Here is a 17,616-nt window from a genome sequence, read left to right as displayed (position 1 = left end):
TTTTCTGTATCAAAATTATTGGAAGAAAGTTTCGAATTATATTTTTAATTTTGTAAATATCAAAAATAAAAATTACCTTTTTCAGTTTCGGATATATTGGAGGAAAGTTTCAAAACTACTTTTTTCAATATATCAAAAATAAAAACTGCATACATTAATAAATATCAAATTAGAATTTAAAAATTCATTTCAAATATTTTGATATAGAAAAAGACTTACTTTTTTTTCCGAGACTATGATCATATTTTTTTCCGAGACTATAATACATATTTTAATATTAAAATTTAAATTTAAATTTTTTTTTTATAAATGGACTTATCATCATATATTTTAAAATAAATTTGCTTAAATATCAAAACTTTCAACATTTTTAAAATTTTTAAACTACGGAGAACTTGATCCATGATTTAGTGAAGAAAATCAGTATATATCGCCACGAAGCTTTTCACCATCATCTAATTCAAAATAAAAACAGTCAAACGTGTTTATGAACAATCACAATAACAGTCCATCACTTAAAAAAAGCCCATTCCGATTATTCAGATTAAACCCTAGCCCATCACTTAAAGAAAGCCCATTCAGATTATTCATAAGAAACCCTAGCCCATATGTTTTAGGTATAAAATCACCTGTAAACTCCTCCTCGTGCAGGTTAAGGCGGCGGCTTCCCAATTAGACTAGGGCACGCCGCGTCGATCGATAATAATCGTGTGTGTTTGAGTGTATTCATAATTCAGTGCTGAATCGCTGGATCGATGTTTCAAATTCGTTATGTTATCCGTTTCGAAGCCCAAAAACAGGTATATATTTCGTGTTTTTAAGCCCTAGATTTCTCAATTCCGATTGTTTGATAGCTAATTTATCTGATATGAAACTCGCTAATTTTGCTTTTTTTGTTTCAGTAAACAATGAAGAAGATGCTCCAGAAAAACAAAACTTTGTTCTATTGCTGCCTCTAGTGGGTAAAATTCTGACAATACAGGTACACTATAAGAATTATCATCTCGTTTAAGAAAAATAAGTTGAGTTTATGCCTCGCCAATATTTGTATGATACAATCTTATTGACTTTATGGTGAAACAATGTTATTACATAAAGGTCAGGATAGCAAAATTTTAAATTGCAGAATGTAATATGATATTAGTCACCACACACATAGAATGATGAGAATGTTGTTCTCCATGGTGAAGGTATGGAAGCGTCCCGTGGACGTGATGTTAATCTTATGGCCCCTGTTATCAGCTCAGATGTCAACCTCGGTAATACTAACACCGAGCTTTCCCTGGCCATCCTCCCTCCACAAGCACCAGGCGGAACTATTCCAAGGAAACGACGCAGGCCTTGTTACGGGTGGATTGATGATGAGGACGACATTGATGACATTGTGCACTTAAGAACTTCTCCTGGTGGGTAAAATTCTGATCTGTAATGAAAGCTTGTTTAATTGACTAGCTAAATCTCATATGATTGTAGTCTGTTTTGAACATATATGTGATAATTGGTAGATCGTGCCCTTGATTGTGTTGGTTAGCTGTATCGGAATATTTATGATTGATCGTGCACTTGATTGTGTTGGTTGGCTGTATCGGAATATTTTGTCACTGGATCAGGGTAATTTGTGATTAGTTTTGAACGACCTTTGGTAATTGTGGTCTGTTTTGAACATATCGTGATTGTGTTGGTTAGCTGTATTGGAATATTTTGTGTTAGTTTTGAGCACCCTTTTTCTTGTAGTATAATGTAGAAGTTAATTAGAAAAGGAAACTATTTTTTTGATTCTGTATGTCTATGGAAATACTTTAGCTTTCTATTGTTATAAGAGATCATTGCTTGGTGGATAGAGATAATAAAGAGAAACCAAACAGTCTTGAAAATTAACAATGGATGGGCATTAAGAATCCAGATATTGTGATACTATTTTGTGTTAGTTTTGAGCACCCTATTTCTCGTAGTATAATGTAGAAGTTAATTAGAAAAGTAAACTGCTTTTTGATTTCTGTATGTCTATGGAAAGCTTTCTATTGTTATTAGATACCATTGCTTGTTGGATAGAGATAATAAAGGGAAACCAAACAGTCTCGAAAATTAACAATGAATGGGCATTAAGAATCCAGATATTGTTGATACTATTGTGTTATATATTGTTGAATCACATTTATTTAATTCAAAACACTCTGAGAGGATGCATCCAAGCGGCACTATCTTGCAATTTGTGATTAATTATGTATGTAGCCTGTGCATTTACGTTTATAGGTTTCTGTATGAACTTTATTTATTGTGATATCTGAAAGGACATAAATTAGTATTGAAGTACTCTCATAATTGTTAATTTTTTAATTAATGCGTAGAATATGTAATTTATTATGTCAGGTCGGCAAGGAATAAAATTAATTTTACCAGAATTGGCACCAAGTGGACAAAGAGAAATGCCAACATTTCTCGAGATGGTATTCCTCACCTTTCGCTTGATTTTTGTATAACAAAAAAATTGGTTTTTATATGTACACTTCCTACAATATATGCAAAATTATGAAATTTCCGTCCTTATTTTTCTAAGATATATTATATGTCCACTGTGCCCTGTGTTCAGTGTTTGTGTTTATGCAGCTGACGAGGTAAAAGAACCTAGAGGCTGGCACCACCTCTAGGAATTTCCGACCTTGTTCCAAAGCACAAGGATGAGTTCCATCTTCCCTCAGCGAGCTCTATGTAGGTGTCTAGAATTTTGTGCTGAGCTCCTAGCCGACCCTGCCATAAAACAAACCCAATACAGTCTTATTCACGTAAAGATTGTTTTGTTTAATAATATCCGGGAGACGGATGGCTCATAAATGGTGAAGGTATGCTTATAATTAAGTTATAATGTACTTGAAATTTATTATATTTTCTAGTATGAAAGTTACTGATTTTCACATTCTTCTTTGCAGTAAACAAGGAAGATGATTTGCAGTAAACAATGAAGATGATGCTCCAAAATGATGAAAAACAATTATCTAAGGCCCGCTAATTTGCTAGTAACCATATTGTCTTATTCTTATTCCTATGTAAGATCAGGGCTCAAAAGACTTAAAATAGATGATGTTCAAGTAACCATTAAGTTACTTGAAGTATTTCTAGTATTTGTCTGTTTATTTATTGACCTGTATAATGTATATAATAAGCTTGTGTGTGTGTTAAAACAGGATTCTGCATTTTGGAACAGTGGTTCATAATTGACCAATTTTCTTCCGGGTTATATAGCATTTGTTTAGGTGCCGAAGTTGGATGTTTTTGTGATCTTAGTGATGGAAGACATAAAACATTTTATTGTTAGATGAATGTACAAGCAAGTGATGATTAGTTAAATATATTAATTTTAAGGAAATAAAAAATATAGATGAAAATCTTAACGATGCTTGTTCAAAATATATAATTCATAATATAGAATATCTTAACGATGTTTGTAATAATCTGTATGATTGAATGTAATACCGATGAGAAAGCTAGAATGCGACATATGAATTTGTCACGAAACAAATTGATTAGAGTTTAAACAAACAAAATCAAATTGATTAGAGTTTAAACAAAAACAATTTCCTTTTTCGTCTAAAATCAATGTCAATAACTATATATATATATATATACAGGGTCAGGTTCCACATAGAACCTCTTAATTTTATGACAATATTTAATTCCATGATTAATGTAAACTTTCCAAAATTATATAATTAATTCAATCATATAACTTATAGGCTTGTACTGCTGCAGAATATTTGTTAAAGATCTTCAATACAAATTACTACGTCATACTGCTGCGGAACATATATTAATATAATTAAAAATGATTTTACAAATTGTTGGAAAATACAAATTATGCATATACTACTGCGGAACATATATTAATATAATAGAAAATGATTTTATAATGCAATACATTTGTAGTAAAATGCAAATTACTATGCAGAACATATATTAACATAATAGAAAACAATTTTATAATGCAATATTTTTATAGAAAAATGCATATTACTACGTTATACTGCTGCGGAACATATATTAATACAGTAGAAAATTATTTTATAATGCAATATTTTTGTAGAAAAATACAAATACTTTTATAGCACGCAAATATTATACACTAATATGATTTAATAATTATACCAATACTACTGTAGAACATAGGAAGTATGATTTAATATGATGTTCGTAAGCTAAATGAGTAAGCCTATCCCTCCCTTCCTTTCTCTTCCTCTATCTCACAGGCATATTTCTGTACTCTTGTCTAATCAGTCCTGTAACAGGAAGATTCTGAGTGAAGTAATATTTTGCATTGGTTTTCGGATAAAGCGGCTTTTGAGAATGAGATTTTGTATCAGTTAAGTTGATAGTCTTCCACTAGAAGATTATGTATGGGTTTCTTTGCATAATAATTGGATTATTGCTTCATAGTTCGTACTACCTTGTTTCTTTCACAAATTTGATTATTTTACTCTGCATACTGTAATGTAAATGGTCATGTTTTGCTCTGTCAATTTTGTGTGGTATAAGTCTTTATAGATCATTAAGACTGTCTGTTCCGCATTCTATAGTAAGGTATTAATTATCGAACTGATACCCGACTTCCTAAATATTGAACTCTCAGGTGTCAGGGATACCATCATATCTCAGTAAATCAGTGTTTGTCGAGCACAAATTGTTCTTGCCGATGATTAGTTGCCCAAAAATACTGTAAGACATACTGTAAAAAGAATTCAAGAGGCCGATAACAGCAGCGGAGATAATAAAGGCAGTGATTCCCAGTTGCAAGGTCTGCAATTTTTTCTGTCTTCGAGTCTTTGGAATGTTGCTGTTATGGAATGCCCAAGGAAAATATAACTTCGGAATCAAGAAGTTTCGAAAGGTAACTTGGCAAATCAGCCCAACCAAAGCTGCTCAGAAGTACAACTTAGATACAAGTTGTTTTTTCAAATACGTGTGAGTCCTTGTATTGATATCTATAAGGCTAACGAGTGATGCCACTATGGATATGATCTTCTAGTGAAATTTGTATATACATTCATTTCTGCACGTATATTAATGTATCAACTATACCAAATATTTATCATTTAGTATTTTTATTCACGGCAATGTTGGTTTTAACCGATATTAAGAAAATGAAAGGCTTTTTAAATTGTTAAAATTGACCTTAGTTTATTATGATTTTGGTGTTGTGAATTAATCAACAAAACTATTAATCTAAGTAAATCTCACCAAATAATGTTGTAAAATTTTGTATTTGGCAATATCAAACTTTTCAAAAAAGAAAAGAACAAAGATATTTTAGCTAATTTGCTTGTTTACATATATCCATAAATTTTGTGGTATAGTACTGTTATTACATTGAGTGATCAAAAATGGGATAATAAAATTTTTATATTAATATATAATAATTAATATCTTATTAGAATCGCATATAAACTAAGAGCAACTCCAGCAGCTTCCCTATTTGGAGTCTTAAACCAAAATATGAGAAATATGGGAAAATAATCCACTCCAACAGTATCTTAGTGATTCCCTAAATCACTAAGGGGTCGTTTGGTTGGAGAGGGGGTATGGGGTTGGAATGAGGAATCAGGTTAAGCTGGTATGAGTTTGAGGTATCATATCTGATATTAGGTGTTTGGTTGAGTGGTGGAATGAATATGGTTGTGTTAGGCCGACTAAACTCACTATATATAATAATATAGTGAACACAATCCAAGGCAAACACAAGTATAAGAGAATAATTCAATAAACTCTTATTCACAAAACTCAGTAGTTTACAAATAATCTCTTAGTGATTTATACTTTATCACTAAGAGCTGCTAGGTTACACGAATAATATTCAATCGATAACTCATCTAGAGTAAACCCTAAGCTGTGTTTATATACACAGTTACATGATATCTACTGATTGATTTACAATTATCTGCTTCCTAAAATAATCTAATCAGTAGCTATCCTTCTACTGTCCTGATCTGCACAATCTCTCTTGATCTTTATCTTCCTTACTTAGTCAGATATGCTCCTGAAAATCAGCCGCCTGCAAACTCTGATCATCGCTTAAACTCTGATCCAGCTGACAGTCGTTAAACTCTGATTTCCAGCTAAACTCTGATATTTGCTTCTGCACACTAAACAAGTTAGATACCTGTGACATCATCAAATATGTAACAATCTCCCCCAACTTGTACATTAAACAGAATGAACAAGTTATATATTTACTGATGATGTCAAAAACAATCAAGGACAAATGCATGAAGTAACTGATCTGCATAAATAAATTAATACTCACAGAGTAGGCAGAACTAATTACAACTTACAGATCACAGCAGAACTAATTATTCAATCAGTCTATACCCATAGCTCTCCTTAACAAACTTGGTAATCAGATCTTCTTCAATTTGTTTCAGAGTTTGTATCATTTGAGCTTTGACAGTCTTCAATTCTTCATCTTCATCTCCTGTCTGGTATATGGCTGATCTCAAAGCATTAGCTTTGCTTCTCTTCATTGCTTCTCCCAACTGAATGACTCTAGGCCTGTCTGCTTCATTATTATAACCCAAGATTCTGGTGTTTGCAATAGTCTCCATGACAGAGCTATTCTTTTCCATGCTGATTTCAGTACCATCATCTTGAGATATTTGTGGAATGTATTCCTCATCAGACTTTATTCCATAGAATCTTCTTTTTTCACTAATTGTTTTCTTCATCAGATCTGACCACCTCTGAGTTGCTTCATTCTTGATCTCCAACATATAGTGAAAATGCTCCAGTTCTCTCAGAGATTTCAGCAATAAATCAGCTTCTGATATCCTGTACACTCTGCCAGATTCTAGAAATATAGCAATCTTTTCTTTATCTTCTTTCCCATCATGAGTGTCTACCAGAATCTGTACTGACTCAACTTTGTCAAGATCTTTCTGTGTAACAGCTTCTCCTACTTTTTCAGTCAGAGGATAAGGATCCCTGAAAGTAGTTGCTGAGCCTGTTTGAATCTTTTCTTTTCTGTGACCAAGACCAGTTGTGTCATAAGCTTCTTTCCCTCTGGTACCATGTGTTCTTACTCTGGTAAGCATTGAGCTTTCCTTGTATAAATTTGTACCAAGACTCCCATATAAACTCTTTTTCTTCTTCTGATCTTGAGCCTTCTCAGAATTTAACTTTAACCAAGAAGCTTTAGTTTCTTTGACTTTCTCTTCTTCAACTGGAACTTTAACTTGAGCATTGTCAGAGGTTAAAGTTATATCAGATATTGACTTGCTTTCACCTTTTCTTCTTCTGATTAACCCAGCTTCTCTTTCTATAGCTTGATCAGATACATCAGTGATTATATTTGTATTTCTGCTTAGCTCTAACATCCTCTTAGAAGGATTCTCTGATGCTATCTTGATCATTGACTTCTTTATCACAGGAGGAGCTGAAGGAACTCCATCAACAGGTTTCTTTCCTTTATCTGCTATATCAGATTCAGATTGAGTCTGAGATCTAGTTCTTGGTCTGTTGATATCAGTGTAGTTTACTTCACTGATTACTATTCCCTTTTGTTTTGGAATTTTCTGTTCCTGAGAGGAATCAGTAATCTGTCTTTGCTCATCAGATTTTGTTTTGCTGATCTTCTTCTTCTCAGCAGCCAATCTTTCTTCTTCCAGTCTGATGGCCTCAATATCCACTCCTGGATTTTCTTTTTCAAAGATTTTCCTTGCCATGGCTTCATCAATTGCTTGCAAGGAAGGAGATTTATAAAAGAGAGTAGTTTCTTTGCCTCTGAACTTCAGAGTTTGACAAAATTTCTGAGACTCAGGGTCTCCAGCCTCAATCAGCTTTTCAGCTTCAGCAACCAAGTTTTCTTTCTTCTTTTCCACTTCAGAGTTCACAAGATCAATTTCTTTGGATAATGCATCTGAATCTCTGACTGCTTTGGTTATGTTCTGAGCTTGAGTTACAACAGTCAGTTCCATTGATCTGTGTTTTTGAGATTCTCTGGGTGGTCTCTCAGAGCTTGCTGCTTCTCTACTGTTCTTCTTTGTTTCCTTACTTTGCAGCTGCTTCAACTTTTGCTGTTTGTTTATTTCCCCTTTTTCTGCCTCATCATCATCTGGCTTTTTCCTTTTTAATTGCTGATCAGGTTTGCATTTGTCTTTGAATGTTTTCTCCCCCTTTTTGACATCAGCAGAGGTGAGAACCTGTACTAGCTGTGCCACAGAAGCACTCAAATCTGCCAGAGTATAATTCATTGAAGCCTGAGTAGCTTCAATAGAAGTAAGCCTATCTTCCACAGAAGGTGATGTGGTTCTGCACATCCTATGATTATATGTCAAGTGGCAAATTTTCCTTCTAGCAGGCTCAGAAAATGGAATTGGAGAGCTTGGAACTGCAGGTGCTGTAAAGGGAGTGGATTCCCTAACTGGTGACAGTATCTTGACTGGGGAATCTACCCTTTCTGGTGAAGTTTCTCTGACTGGCTCAGAGATTATAGGAGTTGATGTGACTTCTGTTCCTTCATCATCATCAATGTCTGCAAGAAAAATACTCAGAGTATTTGACTCTAGAGCTTCAGTAGCTGCATCAGAGTTTGCAGCTTCAGTAATCTCCTGAGCAGGAGCTGCAACAATAACTGCAGGTTGAAGCAGAGAATCCTGAATCATTTGCAAGACCAACTCTATCTGTGCATCTTCTGATTGATTGGGGATATCAGGAACTGTTTCTGACACAAGAATATCAGCTGCTATATTCTCTTCAACAGACTTTGTCCCTTCAGATTGATCATTGTGATCAGAGGTTGACTCTGACATTTGTTGGTCAGCTGCAGCAATATCAAGTGGCACTGCAGAGATAGGTTCTATCAACAGTGGCTCTGCAGATTGATCAGAGAAAGGAATCAAAGGTTGTTTAGGATCCTCTGATTGTGGTGGTTCCACAGTCAGATCAGTAATAGAGGTTGCCTTTATTTTCTTTCTCAGTTTCTTTGCTGGTGGAGGAGGAGGAATGTCTTCTTCTGATTCAGAATCTGAAATCTTCTGAAGGAATCTTCTTTTCCTGGGAGGAGGAGATGGCTGTTTGGATGGGGATCTAGAAGACCTCAGTACCCTTTTTGGTGAAGATATTACAACTGGTCCTTGTTGAGAAGAACCAGAGGTTGGTTTGGGATCAGCAGTTGGTATTGGGTTATGAGCTGGAGATGGAGGCTGTGGGATATTATCATCAGAGAATAGGGCTCCATACTTGTCTGGTAGAGCTAACTTCAGCTTATCCTGTACAGTCACAGGAATAGCAAATACAGGTGCAGCATTCTTTTTACTATCCTTTTTAATCAGATCAGTAAAAGCTCTTTTGGTGATTTTAAAAGGGAGTTCATTGCCATCTTCAGGAAGGGGCACATCAGGGAAGCAGTAAGAAAATATAAGCTGACAAAATCTTGAGTAGTAGACAATATTCATATTTTCTTTTCTCCTATCACCAATAAATCTCAAGATAGAAGTGGCAATATCAAATTTGAGATTGTGGATTAGAAAATACCCAATTTGCTGGCTGAAGATGGGAATGGCATCAAAGTTGCTACATTTGTTGCCGAAAGCCCTGGTGATGCAATCATAAAAGAAGCTCCACTCCTTGCAAAGATGTGGACGCTTAAGTTCCCCCATTTTGTCTGTGCTTGCTGTGTACCCAAGAAAAATCATCATGTCCCTCAGAGTTTGAGTAGGGACTGATGAATCAAACTTTTTCTCTTCAGGAAGATGAAGAGCCTTCCTGATAGTTGCAGGTGAGATAGCATATTCTTGACCTTCATAATTGCAGGTCAGAGATGGACAACCATTTTCACCTCCATCATCGTAGTTTGCTGATCTCCAGAGGGTGAGAACTTGAGAAGGAGAGATTAACTCTGGCTCAGTCAGAGCATACATCAGCTCACTGTGCGCCAGGAAATCTTGAATAAGATGAAACTCCTTGGGTGCTTCATCGTTATCCAGAATGGCTGAGTAGTTATTGGTGACAAACTTTGCTCCATTGAACTCGAAGGCAGTAGTCGACATGATTTCTGAAAAGAAAATGAGAGTTTGAAGTTATGCAGGTATGGTGTTTGACAAAATGTTTGAGAGAAAACGAGAAGGGGGTTTGAGAGAGAGAGAGTAAAATACGTGTGTGAAAAGTGAAGAGAGAAAATTCAAAATCGATATATATACGATTGTATATACGAAACTTTGATTTTCCCGTTAGTGGGGCACGTGGCAAAAGCTGAACGGTAAAAAAAACTTGGTAGTGGAGAAGTAATAATTAGTGGCGTGTGAATCTGAACAAACATGCACCATTTACCAATAAAACACAATTATTTACCGTGTTTTTCTCCACTCAGGAATTCAAATGGTTTTTCTACCGTTTGATAAAAACTAATATTTATCTGACCAAAATATTTATTTTAACTCGGACTTCGATCAGAGGCTGACCATTGACCAGAGTTTAAATAAGTGACTTATAAAATGACAAATCAAGGAGTGATCATAGAATCTTGTAAAGATAAATTTTCAAGGTCTAAACGACGCTTGCTCCTCAGAGTTTGCAAATATTTATTGAACTCTAGTCAAAAATTACTCGAAGCCAAGAAAAATTGTTAATCACAGAAGTGGAGTGAGGTGTGTGTTAACATGAATATTCTAATGTTACAGAGATTGTCAAATTTCTCAATTAATATTAGAAAGAATCAAATAATAAGAAAATGTTTTAAGCATCTCATAAGCCGAGTTTCTCACAGATGGATCAGAGTATACTTATTTCTTCTCTTTGGAATCACAAATGTCTTTTGAAAGGAAACTCCTCATGGTAAGTGAGTCATAACCTTTATTTAGACTTTTTGTTTTCTCAGAGTATTTCTCCAGTAATCAGAGAATGTGAAAAGTCACCAAAAAAATTGTTTCAATTTTTGATGCATTTGCTTAATACCAGCAGTGCACTTGGTTCTTTCCTTTCACAAATTTTCTAAGATCTCAAAGGAGTACCTGAGATTATTTCTTTTGTTTTTCTTTTCTTTTGATTTTCTTTTCTGAGAAGAAATATCTTGGGGATCCATAACTGAAATATATTAACTCTTAGCTCATAAGAGGAGAAAAGCAGATTCTTTTCTGAGTACATATCTAATATTTAAGAAGTAAGACAGTCTAGGTAACAAAATTAACTCATGTGTTGTGTGTTAAGGATTTCCACAGCTGTAATATCACAAAGTTCAGACTTTAGAGAGGCTTATGACTAGATTCAATTAAGTGCAACATATTCTTCACAGGAATATCTTTCATCAAGAAAAAAATTCAAGTCATCAGAGTTTGTCGGGTCAGAGTTTAAATATCAGAGTTTATCAAATCAGAGTATAATCATCAGAGTCTTGATCAGAGAATAACAGATGCAGTTGTAGATCATGTTAACAATAACAAACATTAACAGATATAGTATTATGCAATGTATCAGAGTTTAGAGAGGACCAGAGATCATCCCTAATTCGTTTACAAGCCTTGTGAATGTTGCTTCAGCCAGAGGTTTGGTGAAGATATCTGCCAACTGCTGATCTGTTGGAACAAAGTGAAGCTCTACTGTTCCTTCCATCACATGTTCTCTGATAAAATGATACCTTATGCTGATGTGCTTGGTCATGGAGTGCTGTACTGGATTTCCTGTCATAGCAATAGCACTTTGGTTATCACAATAAATAGGAATTTGAGTCAGAGTTAATCCATAATCCAGTAGTTGATTCTTCATCCATAAAATCTGAGCACAGCAGCTTCCTGCAGCAATATACTCTGCTTCTGCAGTGGATGTGGAAATAGATTTTTGTTTCTTACTGAACCAAGAAACTAATCTTCCTCCTAGAAATTGACAGCTCCCACTTGTACTTTTTCTGTCTATTTTGCATCCTGCAAAATCTGCATCAGAGTAACCAATCAGTGTAAAGTCTGATTCTCTGGGATACCAGAGTCCCATCTCAACTGTTCCTTTGAGATACTTGAAAATCCTTTTGACTGCTACAAGATGTGGTTCTCTTGGATCTGCTTGAAATCTTGCACAAAGACAGGTTGCAAACATGATATCAGGTCTACTAGCAGTCAGATATAGAAGTGAGCCTATCATACCTCTATAGTTAGTAATTTCTACTGGTGATCCAGTATCTTTATCTAACTTAGTGGCAGTTGCCATTGGAGTGGTGGCAGCTGAGCTATCCTGCATGCCAAATTTCTTTAGCAAGTTCCTGGTATATTTAGACTGATTAATGAAAATACCCTCATCAGTCTGTTTGACTTGAAGTCCCAAAAAGTAGCTCATCTCTCCCATCATGCTCATTTGATATCTGGACTGCATAAGCTTAGAGAATCTCTCACAGAGTTTAGGATTAGTAGACCCAAAAATAATATCATCTACATAAACTTGAACTAACAGCAGATCATTACCATGGTTGAGATAAAATAGAGTTTTATCAATTGTACCTCTGTTGAAACCACTGTCCAAAAGAAATTGAGCCAGAGTTTCATACCATGCTCTTGGTGCTTGCTTTAGTCCATACAGTGCTTTATCCAATCTGTAGACATGATCTGGAAATTTTGTGTCCACAAATCCTGGAGGTTGTTCAACATATACTTCTTCCTCCAGCTCCCCATTGAGAAAAGCACTCTTTACATCCATCTGAAACACTTTGAATTTTTTGTGTGCTGCATAAGCCAAGAAAATTCTGATTGCTTCCAATCTGGCAACTGGGGCAAAGGTCTCATCATAGTCAATTCCTTCTTGTTGAGAGTATCCCTTAGCCACCAGTCTGGCTTTATTTCTTGTAATTATACCATCACTGTCTGTTTTGTTCCTGAAAACCCACTTAGTACCAACAATTGATCTGTTCTTTGGTCTTGGTACAAGTGTCCAGACTTTATTTCTCTCAAATTCATTTAACTCCTCCTGCATTGCTGTTACCCAGTCTGCATCCTTTAAGGCTTCTTCCACTTTCTTTGGTTCTGTTTGAGATAAAAATGAATGAAATAAACACTCATTTGCTGTTGCAGTTCTGGTTTGTACTCCAGCATCTGGATCCCCAATAATCAGATCTGGTGTATGAGACTTTGTCCATTTTCTTTCATGTGGCAGTTGATTTCTGGAACTAGATCCTCCCCCATGATCCATGCCAGTATCATTCTGAGTTTCTGATGCCTCTCCCCCATTATCCATGCTATCTCCATGAGCATTCTGAGTTTCTGATGCTCCCCCTGAAGATGTGTTCTCCTGATTCTCTGATGTAGAGTGATCAGAGTTTGAGGAGTCAGAATCAGAGTTTGTGTTTTCTGCCGAGTCTGCAACATTTTCATTCAGATTTTCATTTTGAAAGTGCTCCCCCTCAACATGTGCTTGAGGTTGGTGATTAGAAGTGACATGCTCTGATATTGTCTCAGAGTCAGAGTTTATGGAGTCAGAGAATGCATCTTCATCTTCAAATCTCAGTTGCTCATGATCTTCAAAATCTTCCATTCCAGTTATTTTCTTATCATCAAAGGATACATGAATGGATTCCATGATTACCCTTGTTCTCAGATTGTAAACTCTGAAGGCTTTTGTTGATAAAGGGTAACCAACAAAAATTCCTTCATCAGCTTTTAAATCAAATTTGGTTAGCTGTTCAGGATGATTTTTCAGAACAAAACATTTACATCCAAAAATATGGAAGTATTTGAGATTTGGTTTTCTGCCTTTAACCATTTCAAATGGAGTCTTCCCATGTTTGTTAATCAGAGTTGCATTCTGTGTGAAACAGGCAGACTGCACAGCTTCAGCCCAGAAGTAGGTTGGTAGCTTTGCTTCCTCCAACATGGTTCTAGCAGCTTCAATCAGAGTTCTGTTCTTTCTTTCAACAACACCATTTTGTTGAGGTGTTCCAGGTGCTGAAAATTCTTGTTTAATGCCATTTTCTTTACAGAACTCCTCCATTTTAAAATTCTTGAACTCAGTGCCATTATCACTTCTGATGATCTTTACTGCATCTTTAGAGATCTTGTTCAACTGTTTGACATGCTCAATCAATAAAGATGGTGTCTCATCCTTGCTGTGAAGAAAATGTACCCATGTATATCTGGTAAATTCATCAACAATGACCAGAGTATATCTCTTCTTTGCAATGGACATTATATTTACTGGTCCAAAAAGATCAACATGCAGCAGATGATAAGGCTCAAGAATTGAGGACTCAGTTTTACTTTTGAAGGAAGACTTCCTCTGTTTTGCTTTCTGACAGGAGTCACAGAGTCCATCTGGAGTAAAAACTGATTTTGGAAGTCCTTTCACAAGATCTTTCTTCACAAGCTCATTTATATTATTGAAGTTCAGGTGAGATAATTTCTTGTGCCAGTTCCAGCTTTCTTCAATACTGGCTCTGCCAAGTAGACAGATTGCAGAGCTTTCAGAGTTTAAAGATAGCTTAGCTTCATAGATGTTGCCATGTCTGTATCCTTTCAGAACAACTTTTCCAGTTCTTTTACTAATAACCTCACAGTGTTCTTCCAAGAAATTGACATGATATCCTCTGTCACAGATTTGACTTATGCTCAGCAGATTGTGCTTAAGTCCTGAGACAAGAGCTACAGATTGAATGATGACATTTCCAAGATTGATATTGCCATATCCCAAAGTTTTCCCTATGTTGCCATCTCCATAAGAAACATTTGGGCCAGCCTTCTCCACAAAGTCTGATAGCAGGGCTTTATTTCCTGTCATATGTCCAGAGCATCCACTGTCAAGAACTAGGATGTTTTTCCTGTTGCCCTGCAATCACATACATAACTAATGATTAGTTTTAAGGACCCAGACTTGCTTGGATCCTTTGTTCTTGTTAAGTTTGTTAACACTAGCAGCGGAAGATTTATCAGAGTTTATATCAGAGTTTGTGCTAACAGACTTTTTAACAGATGCTGAACTAGGAGAATCAATCTTTTTCCTCAAAGAGGGTTTTAATTCATAATAATCATAATATAAACTATGGTATTCCTTACAAGTGTAAATGGAATGCCATAAACTACCACAATGAAAACAAGGATTCTCTGGTCTAAATCTAGTATTCCTAGTCTTAACTTCTGATTTTGGAGACATAGCATTTATGTCCTTATTTTTCCTGCAAAAAGAAGCAAGATGATTAGGATTACCACAATTATGACAAGTTTTTCTAGGAGCATTTGGAACAGGCATGTAATTGTTGGTTTTGTTTATTCCAACCTTTCCATTCCTATTTTTCCTAGGTTCCTTAATCCTGTTTTCTTTCTTAACCTCCTTGAGTTTATGCTTAAGCTGTTTCTGAGTCATTAAACCAATATTAACCTGTTTAGGAGTATCAGTTTTTGATTCTGCAACAAATCTTACTGGAACTACCTTTGGTTTTTCAATTTTAATGGTTTCTTGTTTATATGACTCAGCTTCATTTTTATCAGAGTAACCTAACCCTTTCTTCCAGTTTCCACTTTCTAAGATATTCTGAGTAGTCTTTCCTGAGTTAGTCCAAGTTCTGATTATCTCTCTTTCCTTAACAAGTTCTGATTCAAGAGAAGCATTTTTCTTTAAGAGTTCATTTTTAATAAAGATAGCATCATCCCTTTCCTTCTGAACTTCTAGCATCAGAACTAGTTCCTTTTCAAGATAATCATTCCTTTTCTTGACATTCAAGTTATCAGATTTTAGTCTTTCATTTTCTAAAGTCTGATCTCTATAACTAACATGCAGAGTTTTAAGAAACAATCTTAATTCAGTTATATCTTCAGTGTCAAAAGCAAGAGTGGAATGAGGTACCTTAGTCTCAACAGTCTCAGTGCTGTTGTCCATGTTTGCCATCAAGGCATAGTTGACTTCATCTTCTGACTCTGATGTGTCTGCCCAGCTTCCTTTCTTTGTGATAAAGGCCTGTTCCTTTTCTTTCTTAGCTTTCTTGCACTCAGTTGCAAAGTGGCCTTTTTCTCCACAATTGAAGCAGGTGTACTTAGATTTATCAGATTTTCCAGATTTTTCTTCTTTGCCTTCATTCTTTTTGAAGACCTTTTTGTCAGATTTTCTGTCTTTGGGTGAGAACTTCTTCCCTTTGTTGAAGTTCTTGTAGGCCATCTTCTTGAAGCTTTTTACCATTAGTGCTGCCAGCTGCATCATCTCAGTATCACTGTCATCAGAATCTGAAGGGATATCAGAGTCTGAGTCAACATCAGAGTTTGATGACTCAGTATCAGACTTTTTGACATGAGCTTTTCCTTTGCTTTTCACAGTTAAATCTTCTTGAACTTTTAGAGCAACTGGTTTGGGTTTCCCACCATGTCGTTTGCTCCTTTGCTCCATTTCAAGTTCATGAGTTTTCAACCTTCCAAAGATTTCATCCAGAGACATTTCTTCAAGATCATGGTTGTCTCTTATAGTGGTTACTTTCAAATCCCACTTTTCAGGCAGAGCAAGTAGAAATTTGAGATTTGAGTCTTCCAAATCATATTCTTTATCCACAAGAGACAAATCATTCAGCAGCTTGACAAACCTATCATAAAGATCAGTCAGTGATTCACCAGATTTTGAATCAAAGTGTTCATACTCTTGAGTAAGTATGGTCCTTCTGTTCTTTTTGATGGCTTTGGTTCCTTGACATCTGACTTCCAAAGCATCCCATATCTCCTTTGCAGTTTTGCATCCAATTACTCTATTTGACATAGCATTGTCCAGAGCACTATGCAACAGATGCTTCACCTTTGCATCTTTACTTATAGATGAGATGTCCTCTGGAGTATAGTCCTTCTTCTCTTTAGGAATCATCTTCTGGGGTTCATCTCCCACTGCAACAGAGAGCTTTGTTGGCATGTGTGGACCATCATAAATTCTATCCAGATATTCTGGATCTGTAGATTCCAGAAACATGATCATTCTTACCTTCCAGACAGAATATTCAGATGCCCTGAGGACCGGAACCCTAAGAGACTCATATCTACTGTTTTGTGATTTCTCAGACATGATTGTGTGATTAAGATCTCACTGTAGGTATATCAACAGAGCTGGCTCTGATACCACTTGTTAGGCCGACTAAACTCACTATATATAATAATATAGTGAACACAATCCAAGGCAAACACAAGTATAAGAGAATAATTCAATAAACTCTTATTCACAAAACTCAGTAGTTTACAAATAATCTCTTAGTGATTTATACTTTATCACTAAGAGCTGCTAGGTTACACGAATAATATTCAATCGATAACTCATCTAGAGTAAACCCTAAGCTGTGTTTATATACACAGTTACATGATATCTACTGATTGATTTACAATTATCTGCTTCCTAAAATAATCTAATCAGTAGCTATCCTTCTACTGTCCTGATCTGCACAATCTCTCTTGATCTTTATCTTCCTTACTTAGTCAGATATGCTCCTGAAAATCAGCCGCCTGCAAACTCTGATCATCGCTTAAACTCTGATCCAGCTGACAGTCGTTAAACTCTGATTTCCAGCTAAACTCTGATATTTGCTTCTGCACACTAAACAAGTTAGATACCTGTGACATCATCAAATATGTAACAGGTTGAATTATAATATTTATGAGTTATTAATTGTAATTAATTTAAAATATTATTAAATTAATATTTATA

General features: G+C 35.4%; 2 protein-coding genes across 3 annotated transcripts; one reads left to right on the top strand and one right to left on the bottom strand.

Annotated features, from left to right (window-relative positions):
- The first annotated feature begins 621 nt into the window (after window positions 1–621).
- LOC108194725 (uncharacterized) lies at window positions 622–3,228 on the top strand. 2 transcript variants are annotated; one of them, XM_064087825.1, is made up of 6 exons: window positions 622–800; window positions 903–982; window positions 1,191–1,406; window positions 2,371–2,447; window positions 2,608–2,840; window positions 2,928–3,228. In XM_064087825.1, the coding sequence occupies exons 3-5, from the start codon at window positions 1,193–1,195 to the stop codon at window positions 2,617–2,619; spliced, it is 303 nt and encodes a 100-aa protein (XP_063943895.1). In that variant the 5' UTR covers window positions 622–800; window positions 903–982; window positions 1,191–1,192; the 3' UTR covers window positions 2,620–2,840; window positions 2,928–3,228. The 2 variants fall into 2 exon arrangements, 1 of the variants encoding a protein (XP_063943895.1); XR_010289025.1 differs by having other exon boundaries at window positions 624–800; window positions 2,591–2,840.
- Window positions 3,229–7,162: 3,934 nt separating this feature from the next.
- LOC135149947 (uncharacterized) lies at window positions 7,163–10,031 on the bottom strand. Its single transcript, XM_064086235.1, has 4 exons — window positions 9,664–10,031; window positions 8,545–9,450; window positions 7,839–8,454; window positions 7,163–7,216 (listed from the first exon to the last, which is right to left on the bottom strand). Exons 1-4 carry the CDS (start codon window positions 10,029–10,031, stop codon window positions 7,163–7,165), a joined length of 1,944 nt encoding a protein of 647 aa, XP_063942305.1.
- Window positions 10,032–17,616: the final 7,585 nt, after the last annotated feature.

This window comes from Daucus carota, chromosome 1 (assembly GCF_001625215.2).
Source record: "Daucus carota subsp. sativus chromosome 1, DH1 v3.0, whole genome shotgun sequence".
In the NCBI taxonomy this organism is placed as follows: Eukaryota; Viridiplantae; Streptophyta; class Magnoliopsida; order Apiales; family Apiaceae; genus Daucus; species Daucus carota.
The sequence above is the reverse complement of the archived record's forward strand: the minus strand, read 5'-3'. Positions and strand labels throughout refer to the sequence as shown.